Genomic DNA, 19,827 nt, shown 5'->3' with positions numbered 1-19,827 from the left:
GGGTGCTACTCGTTTGTAAATGTCCTGTGAAGGGGGAGACAGAAGCCTGTTTGTATGCTGGAAATATACTTGTTACCATTCCTTTAGATATTGTTTGCCTTATGGATATCCATCACAAAAGCGACTTGCAAAAACAGCCTTAGTGAATGTACAGTAACTAGACTTCTGTGTTCCTGGGCACAGAAGGGAGCAACTTTGCTATTGGTCCTTTCAGTGGACACATTGTGATATAAATGTGGAAATAAAAAAAAAATTTGCACAAAATACACTGTCGCTTTCTAATATTTCAAAAATGGCCAGGTACCAGATGCGGGCTTATATGGATGGAGTCACAGGTGAAAGCGGAGCCCTTCTTGTCTTGTGTTGGACGATTAAAAGACTAAGCTTATAAAACGTGTATTTTCTGCACCATTCAGTCTGTGATTAAAGATGCATAGCCTGAGGCCATAGGACCCTATATATCCTTTCCTCCCACCCCTACCTTGGCTGCAGCTCCCAGAGCTTTATTCAAAACAGCTGCTGAATTGTTTAATGCCATGTTTCTCAACCTTGGCAGCTTGAAGATGTGTGGACTTCAACTGCCAGAATTCCCCAGCCAGCCATGCTGATTTAATATGTCAGTAGGAGAAGAGTTATTAAATATATGGGGTATAATATTAATTGCATTTAATTAATTCCGTTCTAATTAAGTGTACATTTAAATTAAATCAAACTTAGTCTTTGTCCTGGTCCTGCATGTTTTTTGAGCATGATTCTAGCATTCCACTCAAATGCCCAGTTTGGCCATTGTCTCCTGTCCTCAACAGGCGGACCTCAGCTGCAGACCATGCTTAGAAATAACCCGTTTGCAATATCCAGGAAGAAATAAAGATAGCAACTTGTGTTTTGTATTTTAATTTGCAAGCTGCTTATGAAAAGTGGTATATAATTTCCTTAATATCTATAATCTATATTTTAGCCCTTCAGATGCTGCTGTTACTGTGTTCTCATCACTGATTACTAGAAGTTGTGGCAGAAGACAGTTTTAGTCCACTGATTCCTTGAGAGGCATAGCTTTTCCACTGCAGTGTCAAAACAACGTGTGTCTTTGGGTTTAAACTATTCTTCAGCAATTAATCACATAACTTCTTTACTTGGATGACAACCATGGGATGAGCTACCATTGCAACATCTGATGTCACTTTCACGCATCTTAGAACAAATTCTTAGGCTTTTTGTCAGGAGAAAAAGCAGCAGCAGTTTATGTACTCAAAACATTCAAAAACTCAGCCTCTGACCAGCTAGTAAAACTTGATCGAGCAAATGTTGAATTTCAGCCTGAGAGATTTTTTAAAATGTCCATAAATTGAAGGTTCTCAGGAGGCTGAAATCTGTGCTGGGTGCTGCATTCTATATAATTCTTCTTGGTCTTAGGTCAGCATGACTGATGCCAGGGTTTGTGGGAGCTGCAGTCCAATGCACCTGGAAGGCATCTGTTTATCTGTTTTTGGAACGGTTGGACATTTTGACAGTTTTATTTGGGCAGGTTGGAAGCATATACAGTGTTAGTCTTTCTTTAATCTTTCCATGCCTCACCACGCTCCAGAGGATAAATGGGCATTCTCTATAAATAAAGCAGCAACAAGAGATTTTCCTTAAACAAGCATGTTTCAGTTGGAATGTATACAATTCTGGTTCATACAATAAGAGGTATTTTATGTTTTTCTAGGGAGGGGAATGTGATATTCAGACACAATTCTCAGTATTCCTCAGCACTGACACTGTTGGCTGTGGCTGCTGAGAGTAATCTGGGAAGTCACTGGCTTCCTATTCCTCAGGCAGATTTTCGCCATCCTGTGTGTCTTCAAAGCTGGAATGGAATAGACAGAAACCCTGTCTTATTTATTCTAGCCAACTCCACCTGTTGAAAGACTCTGAAGTCTTTATAAGCAGTTGCAGTCATGGAAGAGTGAGCTTTCGAACCCCGCCATAACATTGTTTTCTTATCTTTTTCCCCTCTTTTCTGTGCCAGTTTCTACGCAGGAATCCAGTGAATGAAGCTTTCCTGTCATTTTTCCATATAGGTTTCTTTTTTAATTAATATCAGCTACTTAAAACCACTACAGCAGGAGCAGAAAAGCAAAGATACGACCATCACTGTTTAACCGTTGCTGCTTAGCACAACCTTCCCTTAGCATCCAGTGTGCAGTTTTCCTGCTACCAGTAGCTCCATCATATTGGGTGTGTTTGCACAAGATGCCTAACAGCCAGCACTACCTGTGGGTTAGTTACTCATCCAGTAGTCTGATGCCAGATGATCAAATGAAGTCTGTGTAATTATACTGGGAGCAGTGACTTGGGCTGGTATCTCAGTTATTTTTGTGGCTGTCAGTTCCTGGTTTTTTAAAAACGCTATTATAAAAATTCCCCAATGGCCTGATCAGAGTCAGAGTTAACAGGTGGTGTGGGAGAAAACTTTATCTCCTGTCCCTTCTTCTAGTCCCTATTCCACCCTCTCCCATATGCCTGGGGGGAGAAGAGAAATGATAAGATAAGAGTGCCAGGAGAAACTCTTCTCTTGTGGATGTTCTTGTTGTGTCAGATGCCAGAAGAAATAACCAACCTCATGAACTCTTACTTCAAGGTTAACTTACTTACTTCAAGGTTTGGATGATATGTGAACCATGGGCAGACAGAGCCTCACCCAGTGACTAACGAATATGGAGTGGGTATAAGGGCTTTCTTCTTAAAATGATTTAGTTTCTGGGTTTGAGACCAACTGACCTGGTTTACTAAGTTATGTGAATCTGTACTTTGGACAGTTCTGAGGTGGTATTTCCAACCCCCAACCGACAATCCCCCCATGGAGGTATCATAGGAAGAATGTGTTACTTCTCTTGGCCTGTGATGCCTCTGCCTGTCCATAGCTGATTTTAAATTAATTTTTTTTAATCCATCTCTGGATTTTGTACATAAGCTGAGTCAAACATGTAGGTATAATAAGCCCGTCAGTGTGGTGAGCACTTATGGTGTTGGATTAGGATTGGGAGAAATAGGTTCTAATCCACTGGGAGACATCTGGGCAGCCACAATTTCTTAGCCACACCTTCCCCTTGCGGAGGTGGATAGATGGAATGAACGTTATGTACATTGCTTTGTTTTATACTGGGCCATTGCTATTACATTCTGTCAGTATTTACTTACCAACCAACCAACCAATAAAAGAAAGTGGAAAAACAAGGTAAATGTAAGTTAAATAATAAATAGAAATGTGTACAGTATGTTCAAAAAGAAACCTGACCTGAAGCCCCAAGTGTAGCATCTGTGTCGTTGAACTTTAAAAAAAATAAAACAGGATGCTTCACAAATAGCCACACCTAATTCATTGCAGCAAAAGAAAAATTGGCAATTTAGTAAAGTAAAAATAACAAAATTCAGGGTGGGGTGGGGTGGGGTAGCATGCAAGGGGAGACTTTCAAGGCATCTCATTAGCCAAGTCACTGTTTGCTGGCCTAAATCCCTCTCCCCACCCCACCCGACAGTATGGGAAAGAAGGCGCAAGTGTGCATTGTAGGATTATTATTATTATTATTATTATTATTATTATTCACGTCTGAGAACACTGTCAAACACTTAAAGGTGCCATTCAAATGACATTTTGAATTGTACTGCTATGGCAAATGCTTTTCTCTGGCCCAGGCTACTTTGACAGAAACATGAGATATTTGGGTGTGCAAAACACTTCAAACGATTTTGACCTCTAAATTGCCACTCTCAATGTTTTGACTTTGATACAAAGAATTTTGTTTGAGGTTGGAAGAAGACCCTCAAGCAATCTCGAATTTTATTCCGCAGAACCCAGCAAGCTCAGAACATTCCAAGTGGGGCTGTTTTACCCTGAGCTTAAACAGAATCACGTTTTCTGGTTTGGGCACACACCCTCGTGGAATCTGCTTCAATGGTTGTGTACATTACTTGAAGAGAAGCACCGTTTTGTTGGCTGTAGAAGAGTAAGCATCTGCAGCTACAGATGCACCTGCCCTAATTAGAACGGATGCTGAGCTGAGCACTGTCAGCTCGTTATCATCTCGTATTAGAGAGACGTTAGTTCCAAGAACCAGCCCTTCCAGGAGCACTGAGTAAAGACGCCTTGAGATCGACACTTTGCGATCGCATCCATGCAGCGCCTGCTGGTATGTACAAACACGCAAGGACAGGCGTGAAAAATGCCCAGTGTGGGGCTCCGGACATGGAAGAGATCGGACATGGAAGAGATCGAGCTTGCGCGCTCTCCTTGCAAAGCTCATTTAAGCTAGAGAAAAACCGAGAGCCTAATTTCATCTCTGATATGAAAAACCCCAAAAACTTTGGGAGCTACAGCAGCGTAGCCCCTCCTCGCTCACCAAGTCCCTTGACGCGCGTTAACTCTCCCGCTGTCCGCAGAGCCTACAGAACAAGCCCTCTCCTTCCCTTTGGCCGGGGCCGCCTGAGGGAGACTTCGCTTTTCTGAAATTGAACGGAACCGTCCCTCCGGCTTCCGTCGCTATGGCACTCCGCTTCCGCCGGCTAGGCGGAAGTGACGCGTCCGAGGGAAAGGCAAAGTGGCTACGGCCGGGCTGCAGAGGCACCGGTGCAGCTCTTCTCCCCGCCCTGAGGATGGTGTCGCCGCCGCCGCCGCCGCCTGGCCTCCTCCTTCCCCCTCCCGCTCCCTCTTCGCCCGCCAGCCCCTCCGGCACGTCCCCCCGCGGGTCATCGGGGCTGTTTCGCGTGCCTGCGCTCTGCCTGGCGTGGTACGCGTTGAGCGCTGGCGGGAATGTGGTGAATAAGGTGCTGCTGGGCACATTTCCGCGGCCCGTGACAGTCTCGCTCTGCCACGTGCTGGGCCTGGTGGCGCTCCTGCCCCCCTTGTTACGGGCCTGGCGCGTGCCCGCCGCTAGCCCAGCCCAGCTGCCGCCTCGCGCGTACCCGCGTCTCATCCTCCCGCTCGCCTTTGGCAAATACTTAGCCTCCGTCTCAGCCCACGTCTCCCTTTGGCGCGTCCCAGTCTCCTACGCTCACACTGGTATGGAGGGGCGCGAGGGGGAGGGAGCCTCTGGTCCATATGCAGAGTGCTTTCAGAGTAAAAAATAAGTGTTGGGAAGGAGATGCACTTGACTTTTTTCGTGTTCTAGAACGAGGGAATATGAAACAAGCCTGCGAATATGCTTGTATGGAAAGAATGTTTTTCTGTGTCTGGTGCAGAGTGAATGAGAAAGAAGGAAGCGCTTCAGCTGTATGTTAGATTTCTATCCCAGCTTTCCTTTATTGCTTAGATTTATATCCTGCCTTTTGCTCAGCCTAAGGTAGCATACATAGTGTTTCCTCCTATTATTCTCCACAGTAATTATCTTATGAGGTATGTCGCGCTGAGAGAATGGCTGGCCCAAAGTCACCCAGTAAGCTTCTGTGGCTAAGGGTGGACCAGAAGCTGAGTGACTCTGGTGCCAGTCCCTCACCTTGACCACTACATCACAAGGTGCAACAGTGCATTATGCTGTTTCCTGTTATCCCCACAACAGCTGCCTTGTGAGGTAAGGTGGGTTAAGAGGTAGTGGTTGGCCCAATATTACCCAGTGAACATTTGTGGCTGAGCATGGATTGGAATCTTGGTCTTCCCCTTCATAGCTCAGTGCTAGACTATGTTGGTTCACAAGTGGGTTTGCAAAGGGCTAGAAGCAGGGCTTCTCTGTATAGCAGTTACACTTTTCACTAGATTGCCAGGCTGTCTCCATCTATGTGCAGAATGCAGAGCTTCAAGGCAAAAGGCAGCTTCTCCCATTGGGAGAAAGATGGTATATCTGTGGAAAGAAAAGTAGTAACGAGTGAGCTACATGACCATTTTGTCATTCAAATGCATTTCCTTGTTTATACTGAGGAAGAAGAAACATGCCTGGAGGGATTGGCACTGTTAAAAAAAGAAAAAAAGAGTTTCTGTTACCAATAATCTGGTTGGTCCAGAATTCCTGATAGTTCATACAGAGGGAAGCAGAAGCAAGGAAGACTGGGAGTTGTGCTGACTAATGATGGAATCTAGTAGATCACCTTCATTTAAAGATCTTCTGTCAGTACTAATAACTTGGGAGGTGGGGGTGTAATTCATCTTCCCCCCTTGTAGCTTGTATGGTATCACATTCTGCTCCAAAGGCTACAGGGGAAGCAGAGGAGAAAAAGCTCTTGTTCAAGTAAATTTACCACATTGACAAAGGATTCTGCCTGAAAATGCTTCAGGCACATTTAAATAGTCTCAGAAGTCTTTCGGAGGCATTGTCTCTCCATTTATCTTTAATTACCTTGCAGAATTGTTACGGAGATAAGATAGAATATGCTTCAATATTTCACACTGTAAGCTTTTTGTAGTTTCGTGTTTAATTGTATATTAAAAATTAATGGGTTCATGCAAGGTTTTTGTATCTTTTATGTTATTTAGAAAAACAGTTCATATTTTTCAAAATAGCATGAAGCTTAATTGTAAAGCAAGAAGTACAATGGGAGAAAGTGTCAGGCTAGGTAGTGCCACTCGATCCTCTGTAGTGTCACCGTGGAATCTTTTACATACGTGAGTGGAGACTGAGCAAACATTTACACTGTACTGAATAATATCTGCATACAGTATTTCAGTTTCTGGCTAGTTTCCTTTCACAGGCCTTGCTGTTGGCCTCTGTTCTTACTTTAATTCTCTGCCCTGCCTTCTCCTTTCAGTTAAAGCAACAATGCCTATCTGGGTTGTTCTGCTGTCAAGAATCATCATGAAGGAAAAGCAGACAACCAAGGTAAGAGAAATAGGAGTGGTCGGAGAAGTGAAGCTTTTTGATGCTTCTCCTACAGCTGTTCTATTAAAATGTTTATCTGGAAAAAAAAATTTGGAAAGAGTGTTTTGTGAGGCTTGCATAAACTTCCTGTGCCAACTGAACCTGGAAAACAGCTGCTGTCCCATATAAGTAGCACTTTTTCTCTTCCTCTCTCAGGTGTATTTATCCCTGATCCCTATTATTGGTGGAGTCCTGCTGGCCACAGTTACAGAACTCTCATTTGACACTTGGGGACTTATCAGTGCCCTGGCTGCAACTCTCTGCTTCTCACTTCAGAATATTTTCTCTAAGAAGGTACCCTGTAGTTACTTGTTTTAGAGTATTTATTTTTGCACATGGATGCACATCTGCAAATATATTTAATATTTCTGCATAAATGATAAAGGCTGTTGGTTTTTGTAACAAACATACAGTATATTCACATTTCAAATTCATATTTTCTAATGCTATCTAAATGACCATAGCATGGTGTAGAAACTAAATAATTTCTCTGTGGTACACAAAATCTAAGCTACTATTGTTCACCAACTTATAGATGGGAAACTGAAATGAGGGGATGGGGGAGAGCTCTCCTTAAGCCAGCTGGTAGTTTGTGTTCACACAATATGCTAAATCCAGGTTAACAAACCACAATTACTATGCTCTAATAACATGCTATACCCCAAAAATCATGTTATGGTTTAATGTGATGGCCTTATTCACACAGCAATGTAAGACCATGGTTGAATTCTCAGAGCACATTGCACCTAAAACTTCCAAACCTCTTTTAGTCTAAACTAGCATGTTGCACAAATACACTCAGTAGGTTGGACTGAGTATGCTAGTTTATATGCTGAATTTCCAGATTTCCTAATGTTAAATGAAGTTAGCAATTACATGTATAATATAATATGAATATATATGGAGGACTGTTATTTTCTTGAATAGCTAAAAAGAGGGTTTGGGGGGCTTTTTAAGATCCAAACACACAGAGTCACCCAGTTAGTTTGTAGTTAGAAGCTAGTATTGTCCAGATTTTTCAAATTTCTTGTTTTGTTGTTTAGTCAAGCTTTCTTCAACCTGGTGCCTCAAACTGAAAATAAGATTTCATTTCCCAACAGCTAAGCAGGCTGTGAATTCTGAAAGCTGAGATGCATAGGCACCAAATTAGAAAAGCTGGATTAATCACTGTCACTGTGTTCAGTTGTACACAGGTAAAGAAACTGTGTGTTTGAGATACAGCAATTATATTTCAGTTTACAGGAAGAAAAGCAACTAAAGAAATTGGTCCTTGAAGAAGGAGCTGTTTCTGAATCCTTCATTCTTACAGGTTTTAAGAGACTCACGAATACACCATCTCCGGCTGTTGAACATCCTTGGATGCCATGCTGTGTTTTTCATGATCCCAACATGGGTGCTGGTTGATTTGTCCTCATTCCTTGTAGAAAATGACTTGGTAAGTCTCAAACTAAGTCTGTAGAAAGAGGCCTTTGGCCTGAAGTATGCCCCTGGAGTGAGATGGGGTCAGGAGGCTCCCATTGGTTTTCTGGTGGTCATTCTGTCATGTTTCCCATTGTAGCCCTCACAGGGTTTTTGTTTTGTTTTGTTTTAGCTTAGCAGATTCTGTTCAGAACTGGTGTTGAGCCCAGATTTTGGTTATCATGAAGGACTTCAAGCATATTGTTAATAAGACCATGAAAGCTCCAAAGCTGTGAACTGAATGACAGGAGTTGTGGGTACTTGAAATTCGTAGACACCTTTGAGCTTTTGCTCAGAAGGGTACTCAGATGGAAGGGCTCAGCCAGTAGTAGAAAGAGAATAGTGTTTTCGTGTCCTGGCTTCAACGACGGGAGAGAACACCCATGCAAATCGGCAGGCAAAGTGCGGGTGAGAAGCAGGTGCTTGGGGGCAAGGCTTACAGAGGTGCTGGGTGGGAATACGCACTGGAAGGAGTGGGGTGTTTAGGAGCAGATCGTTTGCAGCGAGACTTGTAAAAACATCAGGAAGGTTTGTCTGGAGAGACAGCAGATGGGCAGGGGGAGGCAACAGAAGAGGGCAGCAGGAGAAAGAGCGTGCATGTGCATGCCAGCTTACTAGAGGTGAAGGCGTAATCCGAGTCAGACAGTCTGTAGTCAAATCAGCAGGCAGTAGCTTGAAAAGTACCAAGGGATGGGCCAGAGAGTTGGTCAGGAATACACCTAGGTCAAAACAAGGCGGGAGTCAAGAGCAGGATTTCACAGAGCACAAAGCCAGATGCTGAAGTTGCTTCCAGCAACAGAAGGCAGTCCCTGCTCAGTTAAATCCTCTCCCTGTTGAGCATGTACAGCTGAGGCTTTCCCTGCCCAGCGGTTGCCAGTAATGAGGCACTGGGCTTACTTGCAGAATCAGCATCTTGGCCCTTGCTCACGAGGCACTTACTTTGACAGGGTGCAGGCTTCTCCGGCCAGGGGGGTTTGCCCTGCTTCTTTGCACCTGTGCTGGCTAAAGAAGGATCAGTGCTGGCTGAGGAGAGACCTGAGAGGGTATCAGTGGCTGTTGAATCAGAAGACACAGTGCCTGGTGGGACCTGATCTGCCTGCATCTTGGAGCCTGGCTCTGAGGCCATGACAAGTGTAGAGATGGAAAGACTCTTAAAAATCAGGATAATTTTTGTTTTTACCTAAATAACTTTTTTAATTACTAGAAAAGTATACGTGTTTTTGTATCTTATTTGGTATGTTGTTAATGTAAAAATAATCAAGGTATATCAACAATAAATAATAAGCCATTGCTGCGAGAAAGAGAGAGGGATAGTGCAATCCTATTGATGCTCCTGGATTTTTTGGTGGCTTCTGACACTATTGGCCAGGCCAACCTGCTGGAGCTGTTGAAAAATCTGAATGTTGGAGGCCCTGTTTTTCAGCAATTCTGCTCCTTTAACTCCAAGGCACTACTAGAAAGTGATATGAGAGACTGTTGCTCAACCCCTTGGGATTGTCCTGCAGGTCATGCAAAATTTGATATTATTTAATATCTGTATGAGGCTGCTGGGAAGGATCATGTGCGGGCTTGGAGCTAGTTGCTGTCAGTATGCTGATGATACTCAGCTATACTTCTCCTTTCCTGCAAGCTCAGGGTTGGATGTCTCAAAAGCCTCTGCAAGTCTCCAGACTGTAAAGGACTGGATGTGGGAGAACAAGGTGAAGCTGAAACCAAACAAGATGGAGTTGTTGCTGATCCAGGGGCTGAACTTCGAGATTCAGGAGATAAGCCTGTGCTGGATGGGGTTGTACTTCCCCTGAAGGTTCAGGTTTACAGTCTGGGGGTCCTTCCTGGATCTGGCATTGATGCTGGACAGCCACATGACATCAGTGGCAATGGGGGCCTTTTATCAGCTTCATTTGATAAACCAATTGTGCCCCTTTCTGGAGATGGAGACCTGGTGTCAGTGATCTAGATGCTGGTTACCTCAAAGGCTGAATTATTGCAGTGTACGTATTGAGGGGAGGCCCTTGGACAGTATGGAAATTGCAACTGGCCCAGAAAGTCGCAGTTCTGGATGAAACATTATCTGAGCCAGGGTTTCTTAACCAGGGTGCCGTGGAACCCTTGAGTTCCGTGAGAGGTCACTAGGGCTTCCCTGGGAGATCATGATTTATTTAAAAAGTTATTTCAAATTCAGGCAACTTCACATTAAAGAGGAAGATTAAAGAATTTCATTCTTTATTTTGAGTTTAAGAATGCTGTTAATGCAGACAGACAGGCCTACCCATGAAACGAATATAATGATTTAGTGACTTCTGGCCTATATTTGAGCCTGAATGTGCAGGGGTTGCCTGAGGCTTGAAAAATATGTTAAATATGTTAACCTTTTGACCTCCAGGGTCAAAAGGTTGAGAAGGGCTGATCTGGACCCTTTCCAGTCAGGTTTCAGTCCTGGATATGGAACAGAAACAGCATTGGTCACACTTCTATATGATCTCTGGAGAGAGTGGGATGGGAGCAGTGCATCCATCCTGGCTCTTCTTGATGTCTCTGCAATCTTTGATACCATCGACCATGGTATCCTTTTGGGTAGGCTCTGGGAGTTGGGGGTGGGTGACACAGTTTCTGCCATTGCCCACGCCCTGTGGAACATCTTGCCCCTGAGGTGAGGTTGGCCCCCACTCTTCTGGCCTTCAGGAAGAGTGTCAAGACCTGGCTCTGCCAACTAGCTTGGGGGTCCAAGAGTGATAGGCAGCCCTGGGGGTGGTGAGTGGCATAAAGACATTCTCTCCGCCTTTTAGTTTCCCTCTTCTTCTATTTTTGTGTATTTTTTCTATTTTTATAATGGTTTTATAACTTTTACTTGTAAGCCACCTAGAGTCACTTTTATAGTGAGATGGGCAGTGTATAAATTTAATAATAAATAGAAAATAAATAAATAAAGTGGCAGCATAGGTTTTGCCATATCACCACTATGCTGAAACAATTGGACTGCTTCCCAATAGCTTTCCAAACCCAGCTGTAGGCACTCACAGTGTCATAGCTTTACACAGCTTTTGACTGACTGATTATGTGCCATCAAGTCATTGACTCTTAATGACCACACAGATAGATTTTCTCCATGATGATCTGTCCCTAACCTGGTCCTTCAGTTCTTCCAATAGAACACCTTAGGCATAAGTTACTTGCAGAGCTGTCCAGGGCAGCACAGTCCAGCCTACCAGCTTAATTAGGCACTTTTGCAGACCCTGCCAAAGACACATATAACACAAATAATTAATTTTGCCTTTTTTGTGGTAGGATGTCTATTCCAGTTTAGAAAGTTTTGCTACCCTTGCAAGATCTTGATAACTATTTTATTCTTTAAAGTACTTTAAAAGTCTATCCATTTCTTTGCACTTAGAATCTTGGCTGCATCTGATAAATTACATGCAGTATGCTAACAGATTAAGTAAACACTCTAAAAGAACTAGTTATTTAATAATAAAACTAACTTTATCTTTTTTCAACTTTTTTTAAAGCTGAATTGCCTTAATTATCTGATATTACTACAGGTAGTCCCCCATTAATGATGGCAATTGGGTCCAGCATTTCTGTTGCTAAATGATGCAGTCGTAAAGTGCAATGTTACTTGAGTGTGCCACTTAGCGACGGAAATTCTGGCAGTCCCAGTTGCCATAATTAATTGAAAGAAATATGAAATTTGGGAAAAAGCATTAAGATGTTAAAATAACATTCACAGCCAATCCATGTTGCTATTAAATTCTTGAATCCCAATATTCAAATATAATTATTCAGTAATATTATATTTATTTAAATGGTATAGGTTTTTTAATAAATTTTTACTGCTTACAAAAAACCCCAACCATTTAGGATTAGATACTAAAAACGTATCTTCAAAAGCTACTGAATTTAGATGCCCCTTTATGTATGTTGTTTAAAGCAGGGAGTGTGAGATGCATGTTTCATGTTCCTGCAGAATTGTGGCAAGGCCTTTGTACAGCAGAACTTTTGACTTTTCAATAAACTATGTATAAGTTAATATATAAAACTTTCAATTTATAAAATCAATTTATTGATTTTCTGAAAACAGTCTTCAGAACTGGAAGCTAGGAATCCTTGCACTTGATTAGAGAAAAATTAAGTTATGCTTAACCAATATTTTTAGAGTTTGATATTTAATTAAAGGGACAGGAAAATATAGGGAGGTTTAGGATAGTTACCTCAATCAACTGTGACTATGTTCCTTGCTCTTTGCTTGTTCATACAGAAGCAGGACCCACTGGATTTAGACATTTGGGCTCCAGCTTCTCTTTGGTAAGGGTGCAGTCAGTTGTAGCTGCTTCTGCTCCCTTTAGGCAAGCTGATGTTTCACAGACTGTTTCTCCCACAGAGTTCAATGGCTCATTGGCCGTGGACCATCCTCCTCTTGGCCATCAGTGGCTTCTGCAACTTTGCCCAGAATGTCATCGCCTTCAGCATCCTGAACCTTATCAGCCCTCTGAGTTACTCTGTTGCAAATGCCACAAAAAGGATCACTGTCATTAGTGTCTCCCTGATCATGCTTCGCAACCCTGTCACCACCACCAATGTTCTGGGCATGATGACTGCTATCCTGGGAGTGTTTTTGTACAACAAGGTACGTAGCCTTTAGAGAGTCTTCCTTTGGCCTGGGGAAGACAGATGAAGGAGGTTGAAGCTTTCTCTAAGCTCTGGTTGGAACTCAGGCTGGAATTCAACCATATCTGAGCTTTAACATTTAAGTGGTGGGGCTACCTCAGGATTCATTTTCCATTTCCTCAAGAGCAAACAGCATTACTGTAAGTTAAAATTTGAGTTTCTTTAATGACTTGGGAAAGAGGCATACAGGTAGTCCTCGCTTAATGACTGTTTCGCAATGGTTCAGACTTAATGACGGTGCTTAACCCCCCAATCTGTGACCAGTCCTCACACTTAGACTAGACTGTCACAGCATCGTCACAGTCATGAGATCGCGATTCGGGCCCTTGGCAACTGGTTCACATTTACCACCATCTCAGTGTCCCGTGGTCACATGATCGCCATTTTCGACCTTCTCAGCCAGCAAGCAAAATCAATGGGGAATTGCAAGGTTCACTTAACAACCACACGGTTTGCTTAATGGCCATGTGATTCACTTAATGACTGCCACAAAAACGGTCTTAAAATCGGGTTGGATTTGCTTAATGATCACATCACTTAACGACTGAAATTCTGGTCCCAGTTGTGATCGTTAAGTGAGGACTACCTGTATGTCTGTCTTTGTGTCTTCTTATCTCCTGATTTCTCAAATGAGCGCCACTCTGTGAATGAAGCTCTACAGAGCCACAAGTGGTCCACAGTATTCTTTTTTTCAACAGGCATTGCCAAATTTCAATGGTGTAAGTGCCAAAATCAACAACATGGTTTCTGCAGTTTTGAAATGGAAAACTTACAGTGTACACCTTAAACTTTTAGAAAGAAAACAAAAACAAAGTTAATAAATCCTGACAAATATTGCAAAGGCAAACCAAGTCAGGTTGATTCCTCATGAGCTACAGTATAAATGTAAAACAATTTAAACACCATAGAAAAATTTCTCAAGAGTAACTATTGTTACAAAAGATGAGTATGCATAAAATGTTCAAATGAAATATAGTCCCCCAATCCTGAGAGCTAAAATGGCCTGCCATAGTCCTTGAATGAATGGTTAAAGTTCTGCCCTCTTATCTGAGGGTAGCAGTAGAATTAAATGTGAAGGGGGTGATACGTTGTTTCAAAATATCCCAGAGAAACTTTGACACTGTGTAAGCTAGATGTGACGGCGTTGCGTTCAGTCATGCCGGCCACATGACCACGGAAGTGTCTACGGACAAACGCTTTGAAACGGAGATGAGCACCGCCCCCTAGAGTCGGACACGACTGGACTTAATGTCAAGGGAAACCTTTACCTTTACTTTAAGCTAGATGTGCTTTGAGTGCTTCCTTCCTGGCCTGTAATCTTAGCTCTCTACCAACTAAAACAACTCAGTTAATATAACTGAAGTCACAATTTAGTCCTGACAGAAAAATGCAAAAAACCCTGCCTTCCTCTCAGAAACGACAAAAGAAGAGAAAAAAGAATCCTTCCTCTGTGAATGTGGTATGGCCATACCTACTTTGCTTCACTGATCCCATCCAGCCAAGTGGAATCAATCTGGCTCATTCCCTTGCAGGAATGCTGACAAGATCAGTTTATGACCTAATAGCGGGGAGGGGCTTCATTAAAGAATCTACAGGTCAGATGAGCTGACCAATCAGGCTAGAGCAATGTTTCTCATGGCTGGCTGGGGAATTCTGGGAGTTGAAGTCCACCCATCTTAAAGTTCCCAAGGTTGAGAAACACTGGGCTAGAGGTTTCCCTGTGCTGCCCAGTTATGACTCCTTATTTGCACCAAGACTCCACAGGCAATACTTCCATGTCGCTCCTCAGACACAGCGCCTTCCTTTTGCAAAGATGGAAGCCCATCATGCTCTCCAAAATGGGCTCCTGTCCTAACAGGCAGGAACCATGCTGAGACGAGGAATAAGTCTCTAGTGTTTTATTACTGCTACGTTAGACAGAAAATACTAACAAACTGAAGAAGTGTGAGAAAACCCAGACAGATAAACCCCAAAAGTCAAAGCGGGTCTGTTCTGTGTCTCTTTGAATGACTGCTCAATTCCTTGCTACTACGCATGCGTTTTCCCCCCTGGATAGGGGCCCCCTCCTGCTCACCATCAGTGCTCATGAGAGCTCCTCTCTCAATCCTCTACATTCTGAGGTGACTTCTAATCCTATCACTCATCACTGGGAACAGTTGGTGCTTTCCCATAAATAAATGGAAAGAGCAATTTAACAGATAGTGTTTCTCCGTTAGTGTTTCTCAAGGTAGTTAATGTATCCCTTGCCTTTAGGCTGCTTGTGCTTTAGTAGACATGCTGATTTCTGAGGCTGATAGTGTGATTATCCTACAGACCAAGTATGATGCAAACCAGGAAGCAAAGAAACAGCTCCTTCCCATCACGACGGGAGATCTAGCGAACCTGGACCGGCACTGGAGTACCCCTGAAAAGTCTCAGAATGGACTTGCCTCCTTTGCACAGCATGGAGATTTCCCGTACGGTAGCAGAGGCAATGTTCTCGTAGACCACTTCCAGTATTCCCGGCAGAACTATCCGGCATTGTATAGCTCCAGCCGCTATGATATTTAGCGAGGGCTTATTCATGGCTCGACGATGTGAACTGTTCGTGTGGAATTCTCCCCCTCCACTTGTGTGACTGTTTAGTCTCGAGGAGCAGCTGGGGTCTGTGTGTATGTCCCATGGAGGGGAAAATACTCTAGAAGAGGGAACTGCATGCCAAGCAATACTTGCTAGTGGAAGGAACCACTGGGGTGGGTTTCATCAGGTAAAATTCGGCCATCCAAGAGCCCCAATCTGTAGTCCGAGTCTCTGTGATTACCAGATGCCCCTGAACTCGTCGGTTGCCCACAGTAGCCCAAATGTGGCCAGTATTCCCTCTTTCACTCCTGCTTTTAGATCTTTCTGAGTTGCATTCTGCCTTACTTTCCCATTAATCTACAGTTGTTTTCGAAATGTAACAAAAGCAACTCTTTTTCTCGGTCCCTCTTTTTTGTGGAAATGAGGAGAAGGTTTGTCGTGTTCTGTAATGAGAGTAGCTTAGCTGCTCTTCTGCTGCCTTGGGTTGCAGCCTTGCAAGGGGGGTTGCCAAAAACAAAAAAGCGTTTCTTTCTGTTGGGTGTGGGTTTTTTTCCCCAGATGTTGGAGGATGAATGAACTTGTTCTAAAAAATAATCATGTAATAGCGGGACTTTGCTGCGGTCACTGTGTGGCAAATATGGATTTGAAATCCTCCCTTTCCCACTCCTGTTTTAATCATGAAGTCTCAAAATCTTTTCTTTTCATTTTTTCCCCCCACATACAAGAAGGTGAAGCAGAGAGATCCACTTGGAACACTGTTTGCTCCATATGGCAAGGCCTTTCTGAGGGCTCTCCTATTTTATAAGGATCATTAAAAAATACCACTATGGTCTATCCTAATGTCAAATTTGGGCCTAATTCATGTAAGTTGTGCTTAATTGTTTATGTTGCCTCTTTGTACTACATCTTCATACTTTCTCTCCTGCTGTAGCTGACGTTTCCTTTTTGCCTCCTAAGATGTCTTCTCCTGGGTACTGAAACTGGAGCAACTTGCTCTTTCTCTTGCACTATTAGTAGCTGAAACCTTCAGCAAAAATCTGAGAAGTGTCCACTCTGCTCTTGTGAGTTTGTAATCATGCTATTTGGAAAGAAGGTTTGCATTCTGTAATAAGGCCCCTCAGGAGGGCTGCCATGTGGGGAGGTTGCAGGGGCTGGTAAGGGAGAGTTACTCTGGCCCTGATCAGTTCCCAAAGCATTTCACAAGGTCTGAGATGACCACCAAGGGAGCACTATCTTGCTTCTTTGCAAGCTATTTAGGCCTCATCTCTCCTGCCTTCTTTCTAGAGCAGAAAGACTGGGAATGTCTCTGTACATCCCTAGTTTTCATAATACTAAAGCATTGAAAACAGATGGGAAATAGAAGAAAGTGGGCGAGAGCTTTTTTTTTTTTAAGGTGTGTGCTGTAGAAGAACAAAACAATGAGACTTGGACTTCCATGAGCATGCCTGGCCATTCAATCAAAACACAATGAGAATTACTCCTATGTGGTTTGGGCAAGAGACCAGGGTCAAGATGGGGGAAGATGGATTTATAGAACAAAAATAGCAGAAATAATTCGCTTTTGAGAAGGACATGGGATCCCAAAATTTAAAAGTCGAGGTAATTCCTTATGTGAGCTGCCTTCTGCACCAAAAGTGTATTTGTCTGAAGAGAGTGAATATACTTTCTTTTGGGGTTTTTTTAATATATAAATGTATGAGAAAAGAAAAGCATAAATAAAGATTGAGATCTCACCAGGTTTAGGGCCAGCGAAGAGCAGCTTCCCATGTTATGGTAGCTCAGTTGGGAGCACAAAGTGCCAATTGTCTGGTCTATTTGCTTTCTTTTAATATCCATTAAACATTCCAGTCTAATTGCTGGTGTAACAATGCAAAGCTGATAGCATTTTGATTTTTAAGAGGCTTGTTGAGGCATAAGCAGTTCAGTGAACTAGGAATGTCCGGAGTTCAGTATAAAATGGTAAGAGCCAGTAAGTTGTAGCATGTTGTCACATGTCTTCCCTTTGTACCCTTTCACATGTCAGACTGGACAGAGATTCGATTTCTCCCCCTTCTCCCTAGATTCTCCAAATCTGGTTATCTGGTAACAGTTGGAGACATTAGGAACAATTGGAGACTTTGGGAACCTTGTTTTAGCAGCAGGGTGCTGATTGTAACTGATGCAGCTACAATGAACTATTTCAGTATTTGGCGGTTCGAACCCAACTAGAGCCAAGGGAAGGGAGGAGGAGGAGGTATGACTTTGCCCTACATGTGACAAGAGCACAAACATTAAGCTCTCAGAAAAGGTTTCCAAGTAATTTCACAATTCAGAAAAAACAGGGCCAATATTTGGGGTATTGCATCTACTCTGGGCCTGTTTGTCATACTAATTTTGGGTGTCCCATCTATTCCCATACTTACATACTTTGTCCTGGGAGGGGGTGACTGGTGGGATAACTGTGCATGTATGTATGTTGAGGGGGGCGCACGCGCACTTGTGTATATGTAGTTGGAAATCCTAATGTGTACTTGGCTTTAAGTGTGTTGTAAAATTTCTGTAATTCCCCCAAAGCAAAACGATCAACTAGAACAGCTAGCTAGCTTTTTAAAAGTTGTAAAAATTGGCTTTTAGGTCTAAGCTTCAACAAGCAACTTATTTTTGTAAATTAGTAAAATTTTGTCTCTCACTAAAAGGGCCAGGCTTTTTTCTGGTGCTTGGAAAATTCATGCTAAGGACAATTTACATATCATGTCCTTGCCTTTTTTTTTTTTTTTAAATGTGCATCCCTGGATAGCCAAGTGAAGGCTATGGATGATGGCTTCTGATGATTTGTAAACACCAAAGCATGCTAGAAAGTACCGGTGAGCAGGGTATGCCATGCTCCCTCAATCTGGTGTCTTCCAAATTTGTTAGGTGTTACTTCATGTAATCCCAGCCAATATGGCCAAATCCCAATGCTAACTAGAAATTATGAGAATCGAAAGCAAATAGATTGGAGAAAGCTGGGGTGTATGTTGCAGAGTTCAAGAATATTTGATTTTAGTAAAGGACAAATTCCATAAAACTTTTGAAGACTCTTCCTTTCCAACTACCTTTAGAACCGTAATGCAGAGTTAGTAGGAGCATGAGGAGCAAGAAAAGGAGTAGAGCAGAGTCATGTTAACTCTTGGGCATGCCCTTGAATATCTTGCTGGAGTATCTTTTTGTTGAAATCTTTCCTTTGTATGAATGAACACCAATGTTAGGTCGAAGCTGCACATAAGGCAGCATGGCAAGTTGATTGCTGCTCTCTATGTCTTTTAGAACATTTCTTTTCTAAGCCTCCCCTGCTGTGGGAGGAACCTTTTCAAAAGGTTAGTCATTTGTGAATTGGGGCAGCTTGGAAAGGGCACATCCTTCGGCCACCTGAGCCAACTCCGGCTTTTGAGTCCGAGTAACTTGGAAGTCTGTCCTTTTCAAACTGGCAAGATGGACCTGCTTCCAAATAAATGTTTAGGATTGTGTAAGTCAGTCAGTTGCCTCTCAGAGGGGCAGTCTCGATTTGTAAATAGCATTGACAATGTCTGAAAAAGGAATATTTAATCGAGTTGATAGGTGTGGATGTATATATTATAAATAAATGCAGTCACTCCTGTCCTAAGTAAGGTGAACTTTTTTCAGGTTTTATTTGTAGTGTACAGGAACCATGATTTTTTTAGTCTGCACATTTAAAAATTGGATAAAACAAAGTGTGTTGTAATTATGCTTTTTAAATATTGAATATGTAAATAAAGCTGAATTCTGCAGAGTTGAAAGTAACAGTGCCATTTTTTTCCTAAAGATCACAGGCAACATCTTTCTCTTGTCCACCAGTAGCAGGGCATATGAGCCAAGCAGGATGGTAAAAAATTACTATCATTAAAAATCCTGAATTGTATTAATCAAGACTCACCTTTTAACTTATGGGTCTCCATTCTTTCTGAAGCCACTATGCCTGGCTTCTTCAGATCACCCTATCGTTACAGATTTTTATGTATGCTGAGGATCTCTGCATAATTGTGGCGAGATACACATCTGATACATAAATAAATAAATGAACATATTATTGGTTCAGTGTCTATCCTGCTTTTCTTCTACTTCATAGTGGCTCACATGGAGATCTCTCTTTTCATTCTCACAATAGCAACTTGTGAAGTAGGTTGGACTGAGAGACAGTGACTGGCCCAGAATCCCCCCAGGGAGCTTCCATGGCTGAGACTATGAATCCAGAGTCTCCCTGGTCCTAGTCCAGCACCATAACCATCACACCACACTGCCTCTTGTCACCACTCATTTTATCACTTCCTTCTAAGCTGTC

At 42.7% G+C, this 19,827-nt stretch overlaps 1 protein-coding gene across 1 annotated transcript; it reads left to right on the top strand.

Moving 5' to 3' along the window:
- The first annotated feature begins 4,569 nt into the window (after nucleotides 1-4,569).
- Nucleotides 4,570-19,285, top strand: SLC35E1 (solute carrier family 35 member E1). The gene is made up of 6 exons (XM_063290637.1): nucleotides 4,570-5,041; nucleotides 6,718-6,788; nucleotides 6,984-7,121; nucleotides 8,137-8,262; nucleotides 12,664-12,909; nucleotides 15,264-19,285. The coding sequence occupies exons 1-6, from the start codon at nucleotides 4,636-4,638 to the stop codon at nucleotides 15,498-15,500; spliced, it is 1,224 nt and encodes a 407-aa protein (XP_063146707.1). The 5' UTR covers nucleotides 4,570-4,635; the 3' UTR covers nucleotides 15,501-19,285.
- The last annotated feature ends 542 nt before the right edge of the window (nucleotides 19,286-19,827 follow it).

The sequence above is a fragment of the Candoia aspera genome, chromosome 1 (genome assembly GCF_035149785.1).
Source record: "Candoia aspera isolate rCanAsp1 chromosome 1, rCanAsp1.hap2, whole genome shotgun sequence".
Taxonomy (NCBI): Eukaryota; Metazoa; Chordata; class Lepidosauria; order Squamata; family Boidae; genus Candoia; species Candoia aspera.
The sequence above is the reverse complement of the archived record's forward strand: the minus strand, read 5'-3'. Positions and strand labels throughout refer to the sequence as shown.